The sequence below is a fragment of the Henckelia pumila genome, chromosome 2 (assembly GCF_033568475.1).
Source record: "Henckelia pumila isolate YLH828 chromosome 2, ASM3356847v2, whole genome shotgun sequence".
NCBI classification, from domain to species: Eukaryota; Viridiplantae; Streptophyta; class Magnoliopsida; order Lamiales; family Gesneriaceae; genus Henckelia; species Henckelia pumila.
The window spans coordinates 76184580-76208908 of NC_133121.1; the positions used below are offsets into that span (position 1 = coordinate 76184580).

The window sequence follows — 24329 nt, forward strand, 5'->3', positions numbered from 1 at the left end:
GCTCTCAACTCCTTGTGACTCGGAACAACACCTTTCCGACTTGCCCAACGAATCATGGTTAAGCGGCCTAGCAACATCGCCCCCTGATTTCCTAGGTATCACTGATCGTGCCTACAAGAAACCAGTAGATTTTGGTTAGCGTACAGTACGGTCCCTTCATCCATATCTCCCGGATCGAATTCAACAACCATAGGTTATATCGAGCGTCGCTGTCAAGCTTCGATAACTATGCAATACATCTTGAAGCTCAAATTAGTGACCTCGCATGTGCTACTAAGAAACCATTTCTACTCTAACTCACATCAAGTACTCTGGCCAGAGATTTGTCACACTAATATACTCCTCAGATCGCATCGGATATCCACACTCGCAAGTATGTGGTGAATTCTTGACAAGAATGCATTGACTCCTATATGTGTCGTAACATGTACCCAATCTCGACACCTGATGACCCCCATAGAGTCGGTAAACGAGTCAAAGCACAGCACCTAGCATATAGAGTCTCCATGATGTTTCACGTCGTTAAGGACTAATGGTGTACAACCAAAAACCGCTGGACTTTATCCACTCGATAAGTCGCATGATAACCACTTGGAAAGTCCGGATAGGGTAGTTCGATTATTCATCCTATGAATATCCAATTTGCATGCTTCGGAACATCTCCATGTTCCCTACCAATGAAACGTGGTACTCCGCTATCGGAAAAGCTAGTCTCAAACTCGAGCGATCATAATCCTTATTATCGGACGGCTCAAACGACTAGGAACGGTTTTAGACTATCCAGTGACTATAAGATTGTATTTCATGATAGACATTCCCCATGTTCTACCAAATCTTACATTACACTATAGTATATTCAAGTTCTTTATCAAAACAACAATAGTCTATCACAATATAAAAATAGAAAGTAATTTAAAGTCATTGCCATTAATAAAAGTGTAACAAATATTAAACAAAAGATTGTTTGCTATACAAAGAGTCATTTCAAAGCCCATAGCCACACAGTTGGCTTCACTGGGCACCCACTCTTACATGGAGAGAAAAAGAAGCGCATCAGACGTGAAGGAGGAGAATCAAGCAGACAACCCCCCCAAAAAAAAAAGTGCAGATTTCTGGAGACGGCAGCAAGGATCGATTTTGGGACGAGGGAATTCAACAACGAAAGCAGACTTCGAGAGTTTATTCTAATCTCTAAACTATTGTTCTTGAAATTATTTTGGATTAGAACTATGTTTGAATTGTTGAGAACTTTTGTCGAACATCTTTTTATTTATTATAGTTATGAACTAAATTTTGTTTATCAAGATTAGGGGATCCGTTGCCTGAACCTATTATTTGGTTGATTGAGTTCTTGAATTCTTAAGTGCCTATTTTATTGGTTTTAATGCTTTCAAAACGATTAGCTAATTTTGAATGATTTTATGTTACTATAATTTGAGATCGAGAGATGAAATTGTAGTATGATATAATAATTTATTGCCGTGGATTTAGATTGAGATCGAGAGATACAAATCATAATACATGTGTTGATAGTCTATAGATTATTTAATTGAAGGCTAGTGGGTTTTTCATGAATCTTGAATGCGGTATTGTTTGTTAAATAAGTGAACGAGAGTTACTTGTTACAATTCAATATTAGGTTTGATATAGCTCGAGAGAGTATATTAAATAAATTAGGAGAACCCGTCACCTTAGGAATAGATGGAATTTCAATTAGAAATAATATGAGAATTTTAGGGAATTGCAACGGTGAACCGAAATCTTGATAGTTTTATCTATTGAATTTATCCTTGCTAGCTTTAATTGTTTTTGGTTGGAATTTGAGTTTTTATATTGTTTTTATTTTATTTTAGTTTATTAAATTATTCAGCCATTCTTCATAGGTTAAATATAGTTTAAATAATTTTATTTGGTATTTGTTAGTTAGTCCTGGTGGAACGATAACCTTTATTTTCTATCTATACTAAAACTTGACAGCCGTACACTTGCGGATTAATTCGTGCTGATATATTAAATTGGTGCATTGATATTTATACTATTTTTGAGTTTAAAGAAAAGCACGGTCAAGTTTTTGGCGCCGTTGCCGGGGACTAATTCTTAGCAATATCATAAGAGATTGTTTTACTGTAGTTTGGCCATTATTTTTGTTTATTTCAGTTCTGAAATTTTTTTTTAAAAAAAAATTCTTGCGCGAGCTTATATTTTTTTCTTATTTATTCTTGCAGGAATTTGTTTTATAGTGGATGCGAAGGAGTGAGGTGCAAGAACTTGCGCCTTTTGATCCAGAAATTGAAAGAACTTTTCATAGGAGGCGAAGAGAAACTCGAGAATCAATGGCAAAAGAAACTGAGGAGCCAGCTGCTAGACAGATGATGGACTACGTACATCCCATTGTTCTTGGCAATACGTCTAGCATCACAAAGCCAAGAGTTCAAGCTAATACTTTCTAGATCAAGCCAGCAATCATCCAGATGATTCAGACATCAGTGCAATTCGGAGGCTCTGCAACTGATGATCCTAATGCTCATATTGCGAATTTTCTGGAGCTTTGTGACACTTTTAAGAAAAATGGCGTTTACTGACGACGCTATCAGATTACGTTTATTCCCATTTTCTTTATGTGATAAAGCTAAATCTTGGTTAAATTCTTTGCCTACAGGGTCAATAACTACTTGGGAGATGATGACAAAAAGCTTTTCTATCCAAATATTTCCCACCCTCTAAGACTGCAAAAATGAGGAATGATATCACCAACTTTGTGCAGCATGATACTGAGACTTTATACGAGGCATGGGAGCGTTTCAAGGAGTTGTTGAGGAGATGCCCATACCATGGACTGCCTGTCTGGATTCAGGTACAAACATTTTATAATGGTTTATTTTCTGCTAATCGTTCCACAATCGATGCAGCTTTAGGAGGTACTATCATGAGAAAAACACTGGAAGAGGCATATGAACTACTGGAAGATATAGCATCACACACCTACCAGTGGTAGTCAGATAGGAATATTCCAAAGAGACCAGCTGGAGTTCATCAAATTGATGAGTTCACGGCTATTTCTGAACAGTTGGAAGCTCTGAACTAGAAAATAAATAGTATGAGTGTGACAGCAATGCAGGTTCAGACGATCACATGAAATCTATGTGGGGGGAATCATCATAGCACTGAGTGTCAAGTTGGAATCCATTTCAGCCAGCTGAGAATGCAAATTATGTTGGAAACAGGCCACCGAACAACCCTTACTCGAATACCTACAATCCAGGATGGAAGAATCACCCAAACTTTTCATGGTCTAACCAAAATCAGAATCTGAATCAGCAAGAATGTCGTGAGACCGCCACCTGGATATGCACAGCAAGACAAGAAACCGAGTTTGGAGGATTTGATGACCAATTTCATATCATCTACTGAGACTAGACCTCAAAATCAAGATGCTTCTATTAGGAATTTGGAGACTCAGTTGGGACAGTTGGCTAACATCATTGCTGGGAGAACTCAAGGAACTTTGCCAAGTGATACTGAAAAAAATCCTAAGGAGCAAGCGAAGGCTATAACACTCAGGAGTGGAAAAGAGATTGGATTAGAGACTGGCAAGGAGGACAAGAATGAACAAGAGAATGAGGAGAGCGAAAAAGGTAAGTACTCTATCACTACACCTAGCACACCACCGAAGCAAGTAAGTATCCCTCCCTCATTTCCTGCAGCATTGAAAAAGGCAAAGGTAGATGCTAGTTTTGCTAAGTTTCTTGAGGTTTTTAAGAAATTGCATATTAATATTCCATTTACTGATGCTTTACTTCAAATGCCTAGTTATGCTAAATTTTTGAAGGATATTTTATCAAATAAGAGGAAATTGGAGGAATATGAAACTGTGAATTTGACTAAAGAGTGCTCTGCAATTGTTCAAAATAAATTACCTCCAAAGTTAAAAGACCCAGGGAGTTTTTCCATACCTTGCACCATTGGTTCTATTTCATTTACTAAATTTTTATGCGATTTAGGTGCAAGCATTAATTTGATGCCTCTTTCTATTTTCAGGCGCTTGGGATTGGGTGAGCCAAAGCCTACCACAGTGTCTCTACAATTGGCGGATAGATCCATCACATATCCACGAGGAATTATCAAGGATGTTCTAGTCAAAGTGGATAAATTCATTTTTCCAGTGGATTTTCTTGTGTTAGACATGGAGGAAGACTTGGACATGCCATTGATTTTGGGACGACCGTTCTTAGCTACTGGGAAAGCACTTATTGATGTCCAAATGGGGAAGTTGATCCTCCGAGTGGGAGAGGATCAAGTCATTTTTAATGTTTTTAAAGCTTTAAAACACCCAGATGATGAGCACATGTGTTTTAGTATTGATGTTATTGATGCTTTGTCTGCTGAATTTTTGCGAGGTTCATATAAGGAATGTTTGGACGGATGTCTAGTGAATCCAAAAGGCTAGGATGAGCACGAAGAGGAGAAGAGTGAGATAATTGCATAGCTGAATGCTAATCCTCCTTAGAAACGACGTTCAAGTGGAAATCTTGGAGAGTTGGGGCAAAGAGATATCACGCCACCAATGCCATCGATTGAAGATCCACCAACTCTTGAGCTTAAACATTTACCTTCTCATCTTAATTATGCTTATTTAAATTCTGAAAATTCTTTGCCAGTGATTATTTCCTCATCTTTGACAGGCACAAATGAGGAAAAGCTCTTGAGGATCCTTAGAGAGCACAAGAAGGCATTTGGATGGAAGATAGCGGACATCAAGGGGATTAGTCCTTCAATTTGCATGCACAAAATTCTGATGGGGGAAAAATACAACCCCGTGGTACAGCCACAAAGACGCCTCAACCCAAAAATGCAAGAAGTTGTAAAAACTGAAGTTATCAAGCTATTGGACGCAGGTATTATCTATCCCATTTCTGATAGTTCGTGGGTAAGTCCAGTCCAATGTGTGCCCAAAAAGGGAGGTATGACTGTTGTTACTAATGAAAATAATGAACTGATTCTACTAGAACAGTAACTGGATGGAGAGTGTGCATAGATTACAGGAGATTGAATGATGCTACACGTAAAGATCACTTTCCCTTTCCCTTTATTGATCAAATGGTAGAAAGACTGGCAGGATATGATTTTTATTGTTTTCTGGATGGTTATTCTGGGTATAATCAGATAGCAATTGCACCTGAGGACCAAGAGAAAGAAACTTTCACTTGTCCTTATGGCACCTTTGCATTTAGGAGAATGCCTTTCGGTTTATGTAATGCACCTGCAACTTTTCAACGATGCATGATGTCTATTTTTCATGATATGGTAGAGGATTTTTTAGAGATTTTTATGGATGATTTTTCAGTGTTTGGCTCATCATTTGATATCTGTCTAAATAATTTGGATCTTGTTTTGATGAGGTGTGAGGAGACTAATCTGGTGCTTAATTGGGAAAAATGTCACTTTATGGTTCAAGAAGGTATAGTCTTGGGACACAAAATATAAAGGTATTGAAGTGGACCGAGCAAAAATTCAGGTGATACAAGAATTACCTCCACCAGTATCAGTGAAGGGAGTTCGTAGTTTTCTAGGCCATGCTGGATTTTATCGTAGATTCATTAAGGATTTCTCTAAGATTTCTAAACCACTATCTAGTCTGTTAGCTAAAGATGCACATTTTGATTTTGATTCTGATTGTTTGTAGGCATTCAAAACGCTAAAGGAGAAGCTGTTCACAGCACCTATTTTGGTAGCACCGGATTGGGAACTGCCATTTGAGCTTATGTGTGATGCTAGTGACACAGGAAAAAATGACTAAATCTCTTTCAAAGGGAAGCCTGAGCGTAGTCAAAATCTGTTGGATTTGATCCATACAGATGTTTGCGGACCATTTAGTATCGGTACTAAATTTGGTCACACCTACTTCATTACCTTTACTGATGATTATTCTAGGTATGGGTATTTATATTTAATGAAATATAAGTCTGAATCATTTGAAAAGTTCAAAGAATTCAAGGTTGAAGTAAAAAACAAACTAGGTAGAAGTATTAAAGCACTTCGATCGGATCGAGGTGGAGAATACTTAAGTACCGAGTTTTTGAGCTATCTAAAAGAGAATGAGATTCTCTCTCAGTGGACTCCTCCTATGACACCTCAGCTGAATGGTGTCTCGGAGCGTCGCAATCGAACTTTGTTGGACATGGTTCGATCTATGATGAGCTTCACTGAGCTCCCTCCTTTGTTTTGGGGCTATGCACTTGAAATGGCGGTATTATTGTTGAACAATGTTCACACAAAAGCAGTGAATAAAACTCCATACGAGTTATGGAATGACAAAGCTCCTAAGTATTCGTACTTGAGGATTTGGGGATGTCCTGCTTACGTAAAGCAGACAGTGGGAGATAAGTTGGATAGTCGATCCACCTTATGTTATTTTGTAGGATATCCGAAGAATTCAATCGGATATTATTTCTATCATCCTACTGAAACAAAAGTGTTTGTTTCGAGGAATGCCACCTTCATTGAGAAGGAGTTCTTATTAGATAAGAAAGGCAAGATGATGGAACTTGAAGAAATTCGAGAAGAACCCGAGATACAAAATAACGACCACACACCTCAAGAACCTTCAACAGACACGCCTATATCTAGGAAATCCGAGAGGACTTCTAGACCTCCTATTCGATATGGTCTTCTTCTTGAAGGGGATCAAAGTGAACCCGACATTGGATGTGATTCAAGAAACTTCAAGAAAGCAATTTCTGATACGGATTCTAATTTATGGCTTGAAGCTATGCAGTCGGAAATAGACTCGATGCATACAAACCAAGTTTGGTCTTTAGTAGATCCTCCCGATGGAATTGTTCCAATAGGGTGTAAATGGATCTACAAGAGAAAACTTGGGCCTGATGGTAAGGTACTTACCTACAAGGCACGATTGGTAGCAAAAGGTTATACTCAAAGACAAGGAGTTGACTATGATGAAACCTTTTCACCAGTCGCAATGTTCAAGTCCATAAGAATCCTTATTGCCATAGCAGCATGGTGTGACTATGAGATATGACAAATGGATGTGAAGACTGCATTTCTTAATGGAAACATTAAGGAAGAAATCTATATGATGCAGCCCGAGGGATTCACATCCATGGGAAGCAAGCATAAGGTATGCAAGCTTCAGAGATCAATTTATGGTCTCAAACAAGCATCAAGAAGTTGGAACCAGAAATTTGATGAAACAATAAAGGACTTTGGTTTCATCAAAAACCCGGAGGAACCGTGCGTGTACAAGAAAGTAGTTAAGGATGCGGTGACGCTCTTAGTGTTTTATGTTGATGACATCCTACCTCATTGGGAATGACGTAGGGATGTTGCAGTCAACAAAGATATAGTTATCAGGTAGATTCTCGATGAAGGATTTGGGTGAGGCATCCTATATTCTAGGGATACAGATCTATAGAGATAGATCTAAGAGAATGATAGGACTCACTCAAGCAACCTACATCGACACCATATTGGAAAGGTTTTCTATGGATGAGTCCAAGAGAGGACATCTACCTATGTGTCATGGAGTTTCTCTATCCAAGTCTATGTGTCCCAAAACTGACGAAGAGATAGAGAAAATGACACACATACCATATGCATCAGCCATAGGTAGTATTATGTATGGGATGATATCTACCAGACCGGATGTAGCCTTTGCTCTGAGTGTCACGAGCAGATATCAGGCCAACCCCAGTCAAATACATTGGAAAGCCGTGAAGGATATTCTTAAGTACTTGAGAAGGACTAAGAATATATTCATGGTTTATGGAGGAAGATAATTGAAATTGGAAGGCTATACCGACTCTAGCTTCCAAAGCGACGTGGATGACTCGAAGTCAACCTCTGGATTTGTATTCATGCTCAATGGTGGTGCTGTCTCTTGGAAGAGTTTCAAGCAAGACACCACAGCGGATGTGAAGACTGCCCCATGGATTTACATTCATTAATGACATTTTCTTTGTCTTTATTCATATTGTTATATTGTGATATACTATTGATGTTTTGATAAAGACCTTGAATGTAGTAGCCCGTACCCAAAATCAGTGATTTAGCGTTAATCAAATCATTAATCCTATTAAGTAAGAGTAAACATGATTAAGGGAACTCTTAATGGATTATCGGAGTCCGGAATTGGATTCAGAACACTTGAAAATGGTTTGAAGGTTGTCGAGTTCGGAGGCTCCGAAGTTAAGGATCGGACGGTCCGAAGTCAGGGTTCGGACGTTCCGAAGAGTGGTTCGGACGCTCCGATCTTGCTGCCGACAGTCGTCATGGATGATGTCATCATGCTGACATAAGCAATGACGTATTATTGGGATCGGACGATCCGAAGTTGAGATCGGACGCTCCGATCGTGTTTGGACGCTCCGAAGTCCAGTTCGGACGATCCGAACTCCGTCTATAAATAGGAGGGCCGAGATTCAGATTTAGACGCACCAATCACCTCTTCTCTCTCAATTTCTTAGCCTTCCAGCTCAGATCTAAGGAATTCTAGGCGTCCCGTGGGGAATCCGGAAGTGGCATAGCGATCCAGGCATCGTAGCGGAGCTGTGGCCTAGTTTTGAGGCACTCGACAGCGAAGGGCTAACGACGGACGAAGGTATAGCTTTTGCTTCCTAAAAATATTTAGGAGTATGCTTTAGCTTAGTTAAGGCTTTTAGAGCGCTATAATGATAGTAGTATCATTTGGCAGTGTAGAGCAGACGTGGACCTAGAGTTGGTAGAGTTTGCACTGATTTGAGGTACAGAAGTACTGTTCGAGATATCCTAATTGAGTATGCATGTATTATGTGATTGCATGGTTTATATGTCATTGATTCATGCTGCATTCATTTGCATACTGAGCTATCTCCTTCGAGATGTCTGTTAGTAGGGTTTTTCCCTATCCTGTTAGTGGTTGGACTTCCATTGATTTGGGTCCGGCATATCCACTGGTATTATGGTATGGGAGCCACCTCCTGAAGCGACGGCACATCGTGCTACATACCAAGGCCCGGTCTGTCTCTGTTATCTGATCCTTGACCTCGAGTTTATAGGGAGTTCACTTTGCATGCATATATACTCGTACTCTCGTACTGAGCATTTTATGCTCACGTCTCGTACTCTGTGTTTCTGGACACCCTATTCCATGGGGCAGGTTTGCGATTGGACGAGGCGGGTGGATCCAAGAGGGGCTAGGCAGTGGTTGGCCAGCTGGAGCTTCGTCTAGGTTTTATTTATGTTGTTTTGGGTTGATACAGCTATTCGATTTGGTTGTATAATATTTGGATAAATTACAGATTCCTTTCCTTGGGATTGTATTTGTTTATGTTTTCCGCAAGATTATTCTGATATCTGTTTAATTAAGTTAATTGCATGCCTAAGTTCTGTTTAGTAGGTGATCCAGGTAAGGGTCACTACATTTATGGTATCAGAGCATGCAAAAGTATTCTTGGGATTTAGTCTCATCATGAGGTATTTTTGTAGATGGCAAACTACGATGATGAGAGTAGCCACGGAAGTGGAGGCGGTCGTTGGGGCGATGCCGACTGAGAGCATCGTCGAGAACGGCGTCATCGTCATCATGACGACGAGCGTTTTACTGTGCGTTGATTCTTAGCTATGGGTCCTAAGCCCTTAGTTGGAAGTGAGTCTCCGAAGGATGCGGAGAATTGGTTAGACCGCATGGAGACGACTTTTCAGACTTTCCAATGCACCGAGGAGCAGAAGATGGAGACCATGGGTTATCTTTTGGATGGACGTGCGCGCAGGTGGTGGAGGATTACTTCTGCACCTTTGGTTTCGGCTAGAGGAGTGGCCACCTAGGCCGAGTTTCGTACAGCTTTCTATAAGATGTATTTCCCTCCTGCTCTCCGACAGGCAAAGGCAGGTGAACTTCTGAGTCTGCGACAGGGAGCCATGAACATCGAGGAATATCAGCAGAAGTTTTTCGATCTGTTATCTTATTGTCCGGAGATTGCTGACAGCTCCCATATGAAGTATAACATGTTCCTTCAGGGACTTAACCCTGAGATCCACGACCGTGTGGCAGTTGGCAACGATATGTCCTACGAGGGTTTGGTGAGCCGTTGTCACCAGGCGGAGGACAGTATTCGGCGGAACAGGTCTTTCTCTCAGTCGAGACCTGCTAGTTCTTTGGGTCCCCGTGCCCAATCTTTCAAGAAGTCTGGATCTACTTCTTCTTCTTCTGGCTCTGCTGGTGTTGTCCGTTTTGGTAGGAAGGACAAGCGTGATCACTGTGGGAAGAACCATCCATCCGATAAGTGCCGTAGAGCTTCTGGAGCTTGTTTTCGTTGCGGCGAGGTGGGTCACATCTGGAGGGATTGTCCACTATCTGGGGGAGGCGGTTCTGGTTCTGGTTTAGGATTTGGTTCTCAGGCCACCGTTCAGCAGAGGTCACAGGGACAGCCTGCTGGGAGTTCTCATTTGAGACCACGAGCTTCTGGCCAGGTGTTTGTCTTGAGGCATGATCAGGCAGTGGAGGAGAATGAGAAAGTCATCGCAGGTACATTTTTTCTTTATGGTATACCTGCTCTTGTATTTATTGACACTAGTGCATCTCATTCCTTCATTTCTGCACGTTTTGTTAAGAGGAATAAATTACCATGCATTGCACTAGACGTAGTGATGTCTGTTTCTACTCCGACGGGCCAATCTGCTTTGGCTAAGCGTCTAGTGATGGGTTGCCCTTTAGAGTTCGAAGGGAACATTCTGTTAGCGAATCTCATGGTCCTGGCGATGGACGACTTTGATTGCACTCTGGGAATAGATATATTGACTACCTATCGAGCTTCAGTGGACTGCTATCAGAGATTAGTACGCTTTCATCCAGAGGGGAGTGAGAGATGGTTTTTCTATGGAGAGGGAGCGCGACCCCCGATGCCTTTGGTATCAGCTTTGAGAGCCTGTCGAGCTCTAGAGTCTGGCGGGGAAGGCTACCTTATCTATGCAGTTGATTTGTCCGCTGAGAGCATTGGGATAGAGAGCATTCCGGTCGTGGATGAATTTTCAGATGTTTTTCCTGATGAGATTCCGGGTTTTCCTCCTGCTAGGAAAGTCGAGTTTGGCATAGAGTTGATGCCGGGTACTTCGCCTATTTATCGAGCACCGTATCGTCTGGCTCCATCAGAGATGCGTAAGTTGAAGAATCAGCTACAGGATCTTTTGGATAAGGGGTACATTCGTCCTAGTGTATCTCCTTGGGGAGCTCCTGTTCTTTTTGTAAAGAAGAAGGATGGATCGATGCGGCTGTGCATTGACTATCGGCAGCTGAATCGAGTCACTGTGAAGAACAAGTATCCGTTGCCTCGTATTGATGACTTGTTTGATCAACTGCAGGGCACGTCAGTTTACTCCAAGATTGACTTGAGATCTGGGTATCATCAGTTGAGAGTCCGTGATCAGGACGTAGCCAAGACTGCATTCCGTACTCGCTATGGGCATTACGAGTTTCTAGTGATGCCATTTGGTTTGACTAATGCACCGGCTATATTCATGGACCTGATGAACCGTGTCTTCAGGGAGTATTTGGACAAGTTTGTTGTGGTCTTCATTGACGACATCTTGGTGTATTTGCGTAATACGGAAGAGCATGTTTCTCACTTGCGGTTGGTACTGCAGACTCTTCGGGATGAGCAGTTGTACGCCAAGCTGAGCAAGTGCGAATTCTGGATGGATCGAGTGGTCTTTTTTGGCTCCAGGGAGGGGATTTCTGTTGATCCAAGCAAGATTGAAGCGGTACTTAATTGGTCGCGTCCGACGACAGTTGCTGAGATCCGTAGTTTTCTGGGTCTAGCAGGGTATTATCGTCGCTTCATTCTGAACTTCTCTCAGTTAGCTCGACCGTTGACGCAGCTTACCCGCAAGGGTGTGGATTTTGAGTGGTCCTCCGAGTGTGAGGAGAATTTCCGTGAGCTTCGACGGCGGTTGACTTCTGCGCCGGTGTTAGCATTACCGTCAGGATCTGGAGGGTATGTAGTTTACACGGATGCTTCTCTTCAGGGGTTAGGTTGTGTCCTGACTCAGAATGGGCATGTGATCGCATACGCTTCTAGACAGCTGAAGCTTCACGAGGACAACTACCCAGTCCATGATTTGGAATTGGCAGCCATTGTGTTCTTTTGAAGATCTGGCGTCATTATCTGTATGGAGAGAAATTTGAGATCTTCACCGACCATAAGATTCTCAAGTATTTGTTCGCTCAGGCGGAGTTGAACATGAGGCAGAGACGTTGGATGGACTTGCTTAAGGACTATGATTGCGAGATTAAGTACCATCCGGGAGCTGCTAATCTCACCGCTGATGCTTTGAGTCACAAGGTGCGACTATCCGCACTTCAGACTTGTTCGATGTCTAGTGCGATCAGTGACTGTTGTACTTCGGGATATACCTTCAAGCATAAGAAAGGTATGCAGAGTATCCAGATGTTTGCGATACTATCTGAGCCAGCTTTGTATTCGCGGATTCGAGATGCTCAGATGTCTGATTCGAAGACCCAGCGTTTAGCTCGTCTAACTAACGAGGGTAGCTCGTCTGGATTTCATTATCAGTCAGATGGATTTTTGTGTTTTTCTGGTAGGCTTGTGATTCCGCAGGATGAAGAGTTGCGAGAGGAGATTTTGTCTCAGGCGCATCGCACTAAGTTGAGTATTCATCCCAGGAGCAACAAGATGTACAAGGATCTACGTACTCGTTTCTGGTGGAAGGATATGAAACGCAGTGTTTATCAGTTTGTTTCGAGATGTTTGGTGTGTCAACAGGTCAAGGCAGAGCACCGACGACCTGGAGGATTGCTTCACAGTCTGCCTATTCCTGAATGGAAATGGGAGTTTATCACAATGGACTTTGTGACCCATTTGCCGTTATCCCCGAGGAACTGTGATGCTATCTGGGTTATGGTGGACCGACTCACCAAGTCAGCGTATTTCATTGCCTATAGTCGAGAGTACTCTATGGATCGCATGGCACGGATGTACATTCAGGATATCATTCGACTTCATGGAGTGCCTGTGAGCATTGTCAGCGATCGGGACCCCAGGTTTACTTCTAAATTCTGGGGGAGTGTTCAGCGTGCGATGGGTACTACTCTCAGTTTGAGTACCGCCTATCATTCGGAGACTGATGGTCAGTCAGAGCGCACTATCCGTACTTTGGAGGATATGCTTAGAGCGTGCGTCATGGATTTTGTTTCAGCCTGGCAGGATCATTTGCCGTTGATCAAGTTCGCGCACAACAACAGCTATCATACTAGTATTGGGATGACACCTTTTGAGGCGTTGTACGGGCGACGTTGTCGTACTCCACTCTTCTGGGAATAAGTGGGGGAGAGACAGGCTGAGGGACCGGAGTTTATCCAGCAGGCGATAGACATTGTTGATCAGATCAAGAAACAGATTAAGACTGCACAGGATCGTCAGGCCAGCTATGCTAATATCAAGCGTAGGCCTTTGCAGTTCGATGTTGGGGAGAAAGTATTTCTGAGAGTGTCACCTTTTCGTAAGATTCTCAGATTTGGTCTTAAGGGCAAGTTGTCTCCCAGGTTTATCGGTCCGTTTGAGATCTTGGAGAGCATCGGCGATTTGGCTTATCGACTAGCTTTACCACCGCATCTATCCAGTATTCACGACGTGTTCCACGTATCTCTGTTGCGACGGTATGTGGCGGATGAATCTCATATTCTGCAGCGGTCTGAGGTTCAGGTGAACAAGGATTTGACCTATGTTGAGAAACCTATTCGTATCCTGGATTATAAGGATAAGATTTTGCGGAACAAAGTCATCCCTTTGGTTTTAGTTCAGTGGCAGCGCCGAGGCATTGAGAAAGCTACTTGGGAGCTTGAGGACAGGATGCATGAAGACCATCCTGAGTTGTTTTGATTTCATTCTTAAGATGTATCCAGCTGCAAAAAAAATTTTTAAACGTTTGATTTGAATAAAGAATGTTTCTGATTTCTGTTTTACATTCAGTACTTAAGATCTGTTTTCGAGGACGAAACATCTTAAGTGGGGGAGAATGTAGTAGCCCGTACCCAAAATCAGTGATTTAGCGTTAATCAAATCATTAATCCTATTAAGTAAGAGTAAACGTGATTAAGGGAACTCTTAATGGATTATCGGAGTCCGAAATTGGATTCAGAACACTTGAAAATGGTTTGAAGGTTGTCGAGTTCGGAGGCTCCAAAGTTAAGGATCGGACGGTCCGAAGTCATGGTTCGGACGTTACGAAGAGTGGTTCGGACGCTCCGATCTTGCTGCCGAAAGTCGTCATGGATGACGTCATCATGCTGACATAAGCAATGACGTATTATTGGGATCGGACGATCCAAAGTCGAAATCGGACGCTCCGATCGTGTTCGGACGCTCCGAAGTCCAGTTCGGACGATCCAAACTCCGTCTATAAATAGGAGGGCTGAAATTCAGATTTAGACGCATCAATCACCTCTTCTCTCTCAATTCCTTAGCCTTCCAGCTCAGATCTAGGGAATTCTAGGCGTCCCGTGGGGAATCCGGAAGTGGCATAGCGATCCAGGCGTCGTAGCGGAGCTGTGGCCAAGTTTTGAGGCACTCGATAGCAAATGGCTAACGACGGACGAAGGTATAGCTTTTGCTTCCTAAAAATATTTAGGAGTATGTTTAGCTTAGTTAAGGCTTTTAGAGCGCTATAATGATAGAAGTATCATTTGGCAGTGTAGAGCAGACTATAGGCGTGGACCTAGAGTTGGTAGAGCTTGCACTGATTTGAGGTACGGAAGTACTGTTCGAGATATCCTGACTGAGTATGCATGTATTATGTGATTGCATGGTTTATATGTCATTGATTCATGCTGCATTCATTTGCGTACTGAGCTATCTCCTTCGAGATGTTTGTTAGTAGGGTTTTTCCCTATCCTGTTAGTGGTTGGACTTCCATCGATTTGGGTCCGGCATATCCACTGGTATTATGGTATGGGAGCCACCTCCTGAAGCGACGGCACAGCGTGCTACATACCAGGGCCCGGTCTGTCTCTGTTATCTGATCCTTGACCTCGAGTTTATAGGGAGTTCACTTTGCATGCATGTATACTCATACTCTCGTACTGAGCGTTTTATGCTCACGTCTCTTACTCTGTGTTTCTGGACACCCTATTCCATGGGGCAGGTTTGCGATTGGACGAGGCGGGTGGATCCAAGAGGGGCTAGGCAGTGGTTGGCCAGCTGGAGCTTCGTCTAGGTTTTATTTATGTTGTTTTGGGTTGATACAGCTATTCGATTTGGTTGTATAATATTTGGATAAATTACAGATTCCTTTCCTTGGAATTGTATTTGTTTATGTTTTCCGCAAGATTATTCTGATATCTATTTAATTAAGTTAATTGCATGCCTAAGTTCTGTTTAGTAGGTGATCCAGGTAAGGGTCACTACATTGAATATACTATAGTGTAAGTAAGATGAGATAGTGAATAAAGAGAGATCACTATTATGAAACATATCTTATAGTCACTGTATATTCTAAACAGTTCCTAGTCAATTGAGCCGTCCGCTAATAAGGATAAGGATCGCTCGAGATTGAGACTAGCATTTGTGATGCCAAGTACCACGTTTCATTGGTAATGGACATGAAGATGTTCAAAGCATGAAAATGGATATTCATATGATGAATGATCCAACTACCCTATTCGGACTTTCCAAGTGGTTATCACTTATCGAGTGGATAAAGTCCGCGGTTTTGGTTGTACACCATTAGTCCTTACTACTTGAAACATCATTGAGACTCTATATGCTAGTACTGTGCTTTGACTCGTTTACCGACTCTATTGGGGTCAACAGGTGTCGGGATTGGATACAGTTACGACACATATAGGAGTCGATGCTTTGTTGTCAAGGATTCATCACATACTTGCGAGTGTGAATATCCTATGCGATCTGAAGAGATATTAGTGTGACGAATCTCTGGCCAGAGTACATGATGTTTTAGGTTACTCGGTTTTCCTAGTAACACATGCGATGTCACTATTTGATCTCCAAGATGTAATGCATAGTTATCGAATCTCGAACGACTCTCGATGCACCAATGGTTGTTGATTCGATTGGGATATATGGATGAAGGGACCGTACTGTACGCTAACCAAAATCTAATGGTTCTTGCAGGCACTATCAGTGATACCTAGGGAATCATGGGACGATGTTGCTAGACGCTCTTACCATGATTCGTTGGGCAAGTCGGAAATTGTTGTTCCGAGTCACAAGGAGTTGTGAACCCACGGCTAGCTATATCCCTGAACCATTGAGGGTCACACAAGTAATGGATTACTAAACCCCGTTGAGATAGTTAAATTTAAAGAGTTAAATTTAATGAAAGAGAAGTTGGACTTCTTAACTAAAAGGGAGTGGAATTTCCTAAAATGACATAGGGATGGGCATTTTTGGAAATCACTGAATTCGGATTCAGAAAAATTATCTTGACTTTAAAAGGTGCAGAAATGATTTCTGTGCACATTGGTGAAATCGGTTTATCAATCGGAGTCATGATGAATTTTATATTAATTTCTATAATAACGGGCTTGGCTTGTTGGGCTTAAGTTATGGATTGTGGGCCCTAAGGAGTTAGAGTCTTAATACAATCATAACTTAATCTAGTCTAAAAATTATCTATAAATAGATTAGTAGTGTTCGAAAATCAGAAGAATTCATTCTAGCAATTTTCGAAAATCACTCATATTATTTCAAGGGGATTTTCGAAATCCTCTGTCCCTTTTTTGAGAAAATTCGGTATGTGATTTTTCCGAAAAATCATTTTCTGAATTAACAGATCAAATCTGTTTATTCTCTTCGATAAACATCTGATTGATTTCTAGTGCAATCAATCAGAGGGTTTTTGTTTTCTGTTCGTGGACTTAATTCCGGAGGTTGATCGTGATAGTCATCGGTTCCCGGGATTTACAAGAAGAGCAGATTAAATTTTGTTGGTGTCCATAATCAAGTCGTTGCTTGAAGAGGTAAAAATTTAATTTTGATTTTATTTTTACTTGCATAATTTAATCGTAAAGTTTTGATACCCATGATATGGAATCGTTCCATATAAGAAAATAAAATTTTTAAACTTCTGCTGCACCGGGTATCAATTCTTAATTGATCTGAACACGTTTTTCCAACAAGGAGTTCGGATCGTCCGAAGATGAGATCGGAGCATCCGAACTGTGCATTGCTGCAACGTGGTCTACATGCGAGATCGGATAATCCGAAGTAGGGATCGGATCGTCCGATCTCAGCCTATAAATAGGGCATCCGGGAGCCCATTTTCTTTGCTAATTCACCAACATCTTCTCTCGTTTCTTGAGTGGTTTAGGTGCTTTCCAGCCTTCTTTGTGGAGGGACGGGCCTTGGAGAGGCTTTTCCAGAGTCGTAGCGGAGTTGTGCCCAAGTTTTGGGGCAATCGACAACAACGGGCTAACGACGGATGAAGGTATAATTCAAGTTTTTATAAATAGTTTGGGAGTATCTATTAGCTTAGTTAAGACTTTTAGATGATGATTAGTGATATAGTAATCTTGTGATTATAGGCTTGGACAGTAGAGCTGGTGTAGCTTATCTGATATTATTGAGTACGAAAGTGTTGTTCGAGATATCCTGACTGAGTATGCATGTATTATGTGTTGCATTATTTATATGATATGATTTTATCTGCATATATTATGTCACGATATTATGCTTCATTTATTATCATATTGAACTTTTATTCTTGCGATAACCTGTATTATGGTGGTTACCCTAATGTGTTAGTGGATGGTTGGACACGTGTACTCGTGATCAGGTTACCGATATCCATAGTAGGGTGTGTGAGCCACCTCCTGGTGCGACGACACAGAGTGCTACATACCTTAGCGCCAAGTCTGTTTGATCAGAGTTTCTTGACCTTGAGTCTTTGTACCCCGTACACTTGCATTCATGCTCCTATAGTATTTTTATATGCATACTCTCGTGATGAGCTTAGTCGCTCATGTCTATATTTTTGTGTTTATTAGACACCCCATTAGATAGGACATGCATGTCTTAGGTTGGACGGAGCAGGAGGCTCATGGCAGACTTAGTTGCAAGGTTGTGGCAGCTGTTAGAGAGGTTTGTTTCTTCTGAGGGTTGTATCAGAACTTGTTAATTTGATATTGAGAATCTGGTTCGATTTGGTTGTAATAATTTTAGTATTCCGATTTATTTTGCTTGAGTTTTAATAACTTTGGAGTTTTCTGCTGTTAAATTCAGATTATGTTTTACTTAAGATTATTGTATGCTTAATTTTCTGATTAGTAAGTGATCACGATTCGGGTCACTACACACTTTCTGCTTCTAAAAACAATTGAGATACAGAATAATTGTTTCACCCTTTCAAACACGAGGATACTGGATTTTCGGTTTATGGCATAGAAATCAAATAGCCTGGAGTAGGAACAACAGTCCAAGAACACCATTTCTGCTCTTCCAATCAATGATTTGTTTCAACCAGTTGAGATTGTCACGCCTCTTTGTTTTAATTCATTCTCCCCTTGTTTCTCATATCACCACTTCTGCCCTCTAGCTTTGGCACCAACCAACATCGGAAACATCTAAGCTTCACGCTTGATGTTGGATCTGGTGGCCAAGTTCCCCTTCCTCTCCATGGCAAATAGATGAATATTTGAAGTCAATAATTTAAAGTGGGTCATGCCTCATGGGCCAAAAATCTAGACATATTTCATTTTTTTTAAAAAAAGAGTCGGGTACCCAAAAAAAATATCCGAACTCAATTCTGTATTTTGGGTTCGGGTTTTTAGAAAAATGCCCGAACCGATCGGGTACCCTATACCTGACACTAAACGCACATGCACAGACTGGATGAGTATATAGACGAGTAAATTTTTCTCATATTTATAATAAAAAAATAATATTTTTGACATGATAAAAAATAATAGTTTTTCATAAATGACCCAAATAGAAGACGGTATCACAAACCCGTAAAACCATCTTACAAGAGTTTTTGTATACCTGGATTTACATAAACCCTACAAAACATAATGTAAAACTTATTAACTCATGATTTTTTTATTGTGTAACTAATTTTTTTTAATCCCAACTGTTATGTACAAATAAATAAATTATTTTTTAAAAAAATTTACTCGTAATATTTTAACAGGATAAAAGTTGAATTAAATTGATAAAAAAACATGTATAAAACCATCACTCAGAAAACCCTTTTATTGAATTGTAAAAGGAAAATTAGAACCTACCCATGGATATTATTTTAATACCATGGGTAGGATCGAACATAGCACTGTGAAATGCCAACTCTCTTCTCAGTTATTCTTCCAATCAGAATCTTAGGGTTTAATTGTCTCGAGATTTTTATTTTCTTTCTTCATTTTTGAAGAGATTAATCTAGATATTCAGCAATTCCCTATCCTTCTGAAAACCCTTTTGTTGAACTATCATCGATTCCGTCATCGTCGATCACTGTAAAGATGGGAAAAGCTAAGAAAACCCCCAAATTTGCCGTAATGAAGAAAATCATCTCCCATAAAGCAATTAAACAGTAAGATTTCATTTTTATATGCGTCTGTCCGGTCACGGTAATGATTTCTCTCGGGATTTTATGTATTTCATGTCATATTATTCAGTTACAAGGAGGAGGTCTTAAACCCTAATAAGAAAGACTTGAGCAAGGAAAAGCTCCCCAGAAATGTGTAAGTACTTTATCTGTTTGTAAATGTTTTGTTTGGAAGTTTATGGCTAAAAGTTTTTGAGGAGGTGCATTATTTTGATTATAGGCCTCAGGTTTCATCAGCTCTTTTCTTCAAGCACAACACTGCTTTGGGTCCGCCGTACAGAGTTTTAGTTGATACCAACTTCATTAATTTCTCCATCCAAAATAAAGTGAGAGATACAAGTTTTTTTTTCTCTTTTTCCTAGTGTTAAATTATAATTTTTTTTTCTGGATTACTGAGGATTGGGTGAGATTCATGATCATATGGTTAGATCTTTTTTTCCTGTATTGTTATTTGGTACTCTAAGTGATTATTTGGATGTTTGTTATTTGGATTCTACAAAGACACTATTCATAGTTTTTAGAGTAATTATAGGTTTCTTTTCCGCTTCTATACCTGGGTACTTGACAGAATATCGATGTAACTACAGAATTGCAATCTGAGAAATATCGTCTTGGACAGAATCAACATTACAATCCTGATTTCGAATCAAGAGTAGCCTTTGTTAGTCTATTGGCGGTTTATGATATTTTGTTGAAGACTTTTTGTGTTCTCTTTGGATTTGATGAATTTATGTTCTAGTAACGTAAGGTCCGATAACATTGCCTGGTGAAGGTGAAATTCGCTGATTCTACATTAAAAGGCCCTGCTTGTACTTTTTATGCTTATCATTGTTATTTTATCGAATTTTACTTTCTATGGTTTCATCTGTGCATGTTGTACATCTGATTTTGGGGTTAATTGATGTACTCAGAGGAAAGAGTAGAGGCCTGCAGTGCAGTTCTTTCATTTGGTTTTGCTTTATCTGTATCTGTTATGCTGTCTGAAACCATGCTGTTGTCTGTTATCTTATTTTTTTATGGGTTGGTCATTCCTATCCAGTTTCTAATAGTATTGTGATCATTGATCTAATTGTTTAACCTTCTCTTTGAATCTTTTGCAGTTGGATTTGGAGAAAGGAATGATGGACTGCTTATATGCAAAATGTAAGTTCTGCGGATGAGTTTCTTCTATTTGATGCATGTTTCTATCCATTTATAGCAGTTGCTAGCAAATTTGGTTGTAGGTTTATATCTGGTAAAAAGAATGCCTATTCATTAGAACATACTAATAATGACTTCAATTTTTAGTCATATGATTTTGTTGTTTTTAATCAGGGCACCTCTTTTGTTCTCTATTATACACACTGATGCAATCATATTATTAAGAAATGAACTTGGACCTAACTCACCTAAAAAACTAGCTCAGGAGGTGAGGGTTGCCTATGTCTATATTAAGGGTTCCCAAGAAATCTATCCTACCGATGTGGGATAATATTTCAACACACCTCCAGGAATGAACATCTGGAGCGTGGAAATATTAATGAGTGGCCTAACTATAGGCAACCCAATTATGGGCGGTCCAACACACACGGAGGGTTTGGGTTCTGATACCATGTTAGAAATTGACTTGTACCTAACTCACTTCAAAAGCTAGCTCAGGAGGTGAGGGTTGTCATTGTGTATATTAAGGGTTTCAAGGAACTCTATCCTACCGATGTTATAATTAGGTCACCCGTTAATATCTCCACGTTCCAGATGTTTATTCTTGGGCGTTTTGGGGTGTGTTGAAATATTGTTGCACATCTCTAGGATAGAGTTCCTGGAAGCCCTTAATATAAACAAGGACAATCATTCTTTTGAGTTAGCTTTTGAGTAAATTTTTAACATGGTATCAGAGCTCAAGTCTTCCGTGTGTGCTGGACCGCCCGTAATTGGGCGGCCTAACCCATAATTGGGTTGCCTATAGTTAGGCCACCCATTAATATTTCCACGCTCTAAATGTTCATTTCTCGGCGTGTGGGGGTGTTGAAATATTGTCTCACATCAGTAGGATAGAGTTCTTGAGCTAGCTTTTGAGGTGAGTTAGGTCCAAGTCAATTTCTAACACATTACTGACTATTTTTTTTAACTTTGAATCCATCCAACGCAACATGCTTGCTCTATCCTTCCGTTTGACTTGTTTTTGTTGAGACTTCGGAGTTAGTATTTTATTCTCCATTTTAGGTACTCCTTGTATAACAGACTGTGTTATGGCTGAGCTTGAAAAGTTGGGTCAGAAATACAGAGTTGCTCTGAGGTATGTGCTTCACTTTCCCATGTACTCTTAGGGCTGTGCATATAATTCGATTCAAGAAGGCAGGGTATCAACACATAGATTAATTATTTTATGCGGTTTGCATTAACAAATTTTCTTTAATATTATAATTATAAAAAGTAAAATATATAACCCATAAACAACTGTTATTTCGCACCGAATCGGTTTCGTTGTAGCGCATAGGTGAGCATCTTTTGTAATCCTTTTTTTTTACGTTTTGCTTTCTCTCTTTTATCAACAGAATTGCCAAGGATCCTCGATTTGAAAGGCTTCCATGTACTCACAAGGGAACCTATGCTGATGATTGCCTTGTTGAGAGGGTTACACAGGTGCAACTGACTTTAATTGATTTTGTAATGCATGTTCAAAGCAAACAAATTAATCAGTTCTCATTATACCAATGCAACAGCATAAATGCTACATTGTAGCAACTTGTGATCGAGATTTGAAGAGGAGAATACGGAAGGTATGCTGAATTCTTGCATCTATCTTTAGATTACCATTTGTAGCGAATGTCGTCTTGTTTACTTCAACTTTAGAACTTTACCGAAAAATATAAGGATATTGTCAGATACCTGGTGTACCCATCATGTATATCACGAAGCACAAGTACTCCATTGAACGGCTACCCGAAGCAACAATTGGCGGAGGTAGGATCTACCTTAGAAAATACACCTTGTTCGTTTATTCATAACAAATCGTCATTTCAGCATATATATATATATATAGAGAGAAATGATCACCTTGCACCCTAGGGTGCAGGATTTTTCGTGTGCGACAACTAAAACCCGGTTCCGGATTTTAGTGTTAATTTTTAACACTAAAATCCGGACACTAAAATCCGGAACCGGGTTTTAGTTGTCGCACACGAGAAATCGTGCACCCTAGGGTGCAGGTGATCAGCTCTCTCTCTCTCTCTCTCTCTCTATATATATATATATATTATATACACATCTGAATCTGTCGTTTGATTCTGCTGTGTGTTTGGGCTGCATGCAGCTCCACGATACTGATTACTGACCGAGGTTTGGACATCCAAAGTCTTCGGTTGTTGTCGATGTAAACATATAGGAGTTCACAGCAGCCTGGGAAGTTATCGTCTAAGGTGGCATTTGTTTGAGCTTGCCGAATTAGTTATGAAGAATTTTCGTTCTTATAAAATTTATAAAATGAAGTAGGTACTGGAACACGTGAGTTCCTTGAATTTTCAAGCTCCATTTTGCTATATTGATGTAAAAGTTGATAAAGTCTGGCCAAGAACAGATTTTCATTTTTGAATAGTGGAAGAAGTTGAAAGCCAATTTTTAAGGTCCATTTTGCTATATGCAGGTAGGGAAATATCAGAGGCTGAAACACACACTGAAAATTAAATATGGGAAAAAAAAATGGTTTAGACCGACAAATTGAAGATATTTCCCATTTTACAGCAGTTTGCCATTTAAATAGTATCGGGATTTCTTATTCAATTTTCAACAAATCTTATCTCTGGTACTGGCGCGCGCACACACGTGTAATATATACTAGTACATCGGGTATGTGTTGTATGTGCATAAAATATATTTTATAAATTTGAATTTATTTATAATTTTTTTCATCCATTAGGGTAATGGTATAGTGGTAATTAAATTTGATTCAAGAGAAGGTGGAAGAGATTAGTGGAAAAAAGTAGTTGAGAAAAAAGTGGACATGTGTGTGAAAAAGCTTACATAACAAAAGCAATAAAGTGAGGCGGTAACAAAAAAAGGATAGAATTGGAATGTGATTTTTGGTGTAGCATGACACCACAAAAAACAGTTACTATAAACCCCTCAACCTTTATTTTTTTTGAGGTAACCCTTCAACCTTTATAAAATAGAATAGATATATATATATAGAGTAATTTTCAGCTGCCCAATCATTCATGCACAACTCGTACCCGACCACTAAAATCCACTACCGGGTTTTAGTTGTTTTTTTTTAAAAAAAATTCGTATCACTAAAACCCACTACCGGGTTTTAGTTGTCGGGAAAACCCACTACCGGGTTTTAGTTGTCGGAAATGATTTGGGCATCATTGGTTGGACAACTGAAAATTTATATATATATATATATAAATATATCGAATAAAAATTATTTTGGTGTACGAACTATTGATAAAATGTTAAATTGATAAATGAACTATTGAAAATAGTTAAATTGGTATATTATCAAACTTAAAAGTTAATTTTGCTCCTTGAATTGCTTTTAAGTACAACATTTTAATAAATTTAATTAGATACATATTTCGTTTTTAAAATTATTTTATTGATTAAAATTTTAAAAATAAATCTATTTTTCTATACTATAATAAATAAAAAGAAAGTTGTATATCATGTAACTAGAAAAGTATTCAACGTAAAATTTGTATATCATAAATAAAAAGACGCACACATACAAACACACACACACACACACACACACACACATATATATATATATATATATATAT

General features: G+C 39.8%; 2 protein-coding genes and 1 non-coding gene across 3 annotated transcripts; 2 read left to right on the forward strand and 1 right to left on the reverse strand.

Moving 5' to 3' along the window:
• Positions 1–2731: 2731 nt before the first annotated feature.
• LOC140885666 (small nucleolar RNA R71) lies at positions 2732–2838 on the reverse strand. The gene has a single exon (XR_012151085.1). It is a non-coding gene; the product is annotated as a small nucleolar RNA R71 (small nucleolar RNA).
• Positions 2839–3373: 535 nt separating this feature from the next.
• On the forward strand, positions 3374–9438 carry LOC140884952 (uncharacterized). The gene is made up of 2 exons (XM_073291861.1): positions 3374–4895; positions 9155–9438. The coding sequence occupies exon 1, from the start codon at positions 3386–3388 to the stop codon at positions 4445–4447; it is 1062 nt and encodes a 353-aa protein (XP_073147962.1). The 5' UTR covers positions 3374–3385; the 3' UTR covers positions 4448–4895; positions 9155–9438.
• Positions 9439–19246: 9808 nt separating this feature from the next.
• Positions 19247–23176, forward strand: LOC140883338 (uncharacterized). Its single transcript, XM_073289770.1, has 9 exons — positions 19247–19554; positions 19640–19705; positions 19790–19895; positions 20670–20712; positions 21772–21844; positions 22104–22191; positions 22272–22328; positions 22434–22512; positions 22862–23176. Exons 1-9 carry the CDS (start codon positions 19484–19486, stop codon positions 22873–22875), a joined length of 597 nt encoding a protein of 198 aa, XP_073145871.1. The 5' UTR covers positions 19247–19483; the 3' UTR covers positions 22876–23176.
• The last annotated feature ends 1153 nt before the right edge of the window (positions 23177–24329 follow it).

Excerpts from the sequence above, each read along its gene's own strand:
- LOC140884952 (XM_073291861.1), top strand. The coding sequence starts at position 3,386 with ATGACCAATTTCATATCATCTACTGAGACTAGACCTCAAAATCAAGAT.
- LOC140883338 (XM_073289770.1), top strand. The coding sequence starts at position 19,484 with ATGGGAAAAGCTAAGAAAACCCCCAAATTTGCCGTAATGAAGAAAATC. Across the intron at positions 20,713-21,771 it reads GGACTGCTTATATGCAAAAT|GTACTCCTTGTATAACAGAC; the intron begins GTAAGTTCTGCG and ends TCTCCATTTTAG. Across the intron at positions 21,845-22,103 it reads AAATACAGAGTTGCTCTGAG|AATTGCCAAGGATCCTCGAT; the intron begins GTATGTGCTTCA and ends TTTTATCAACAG.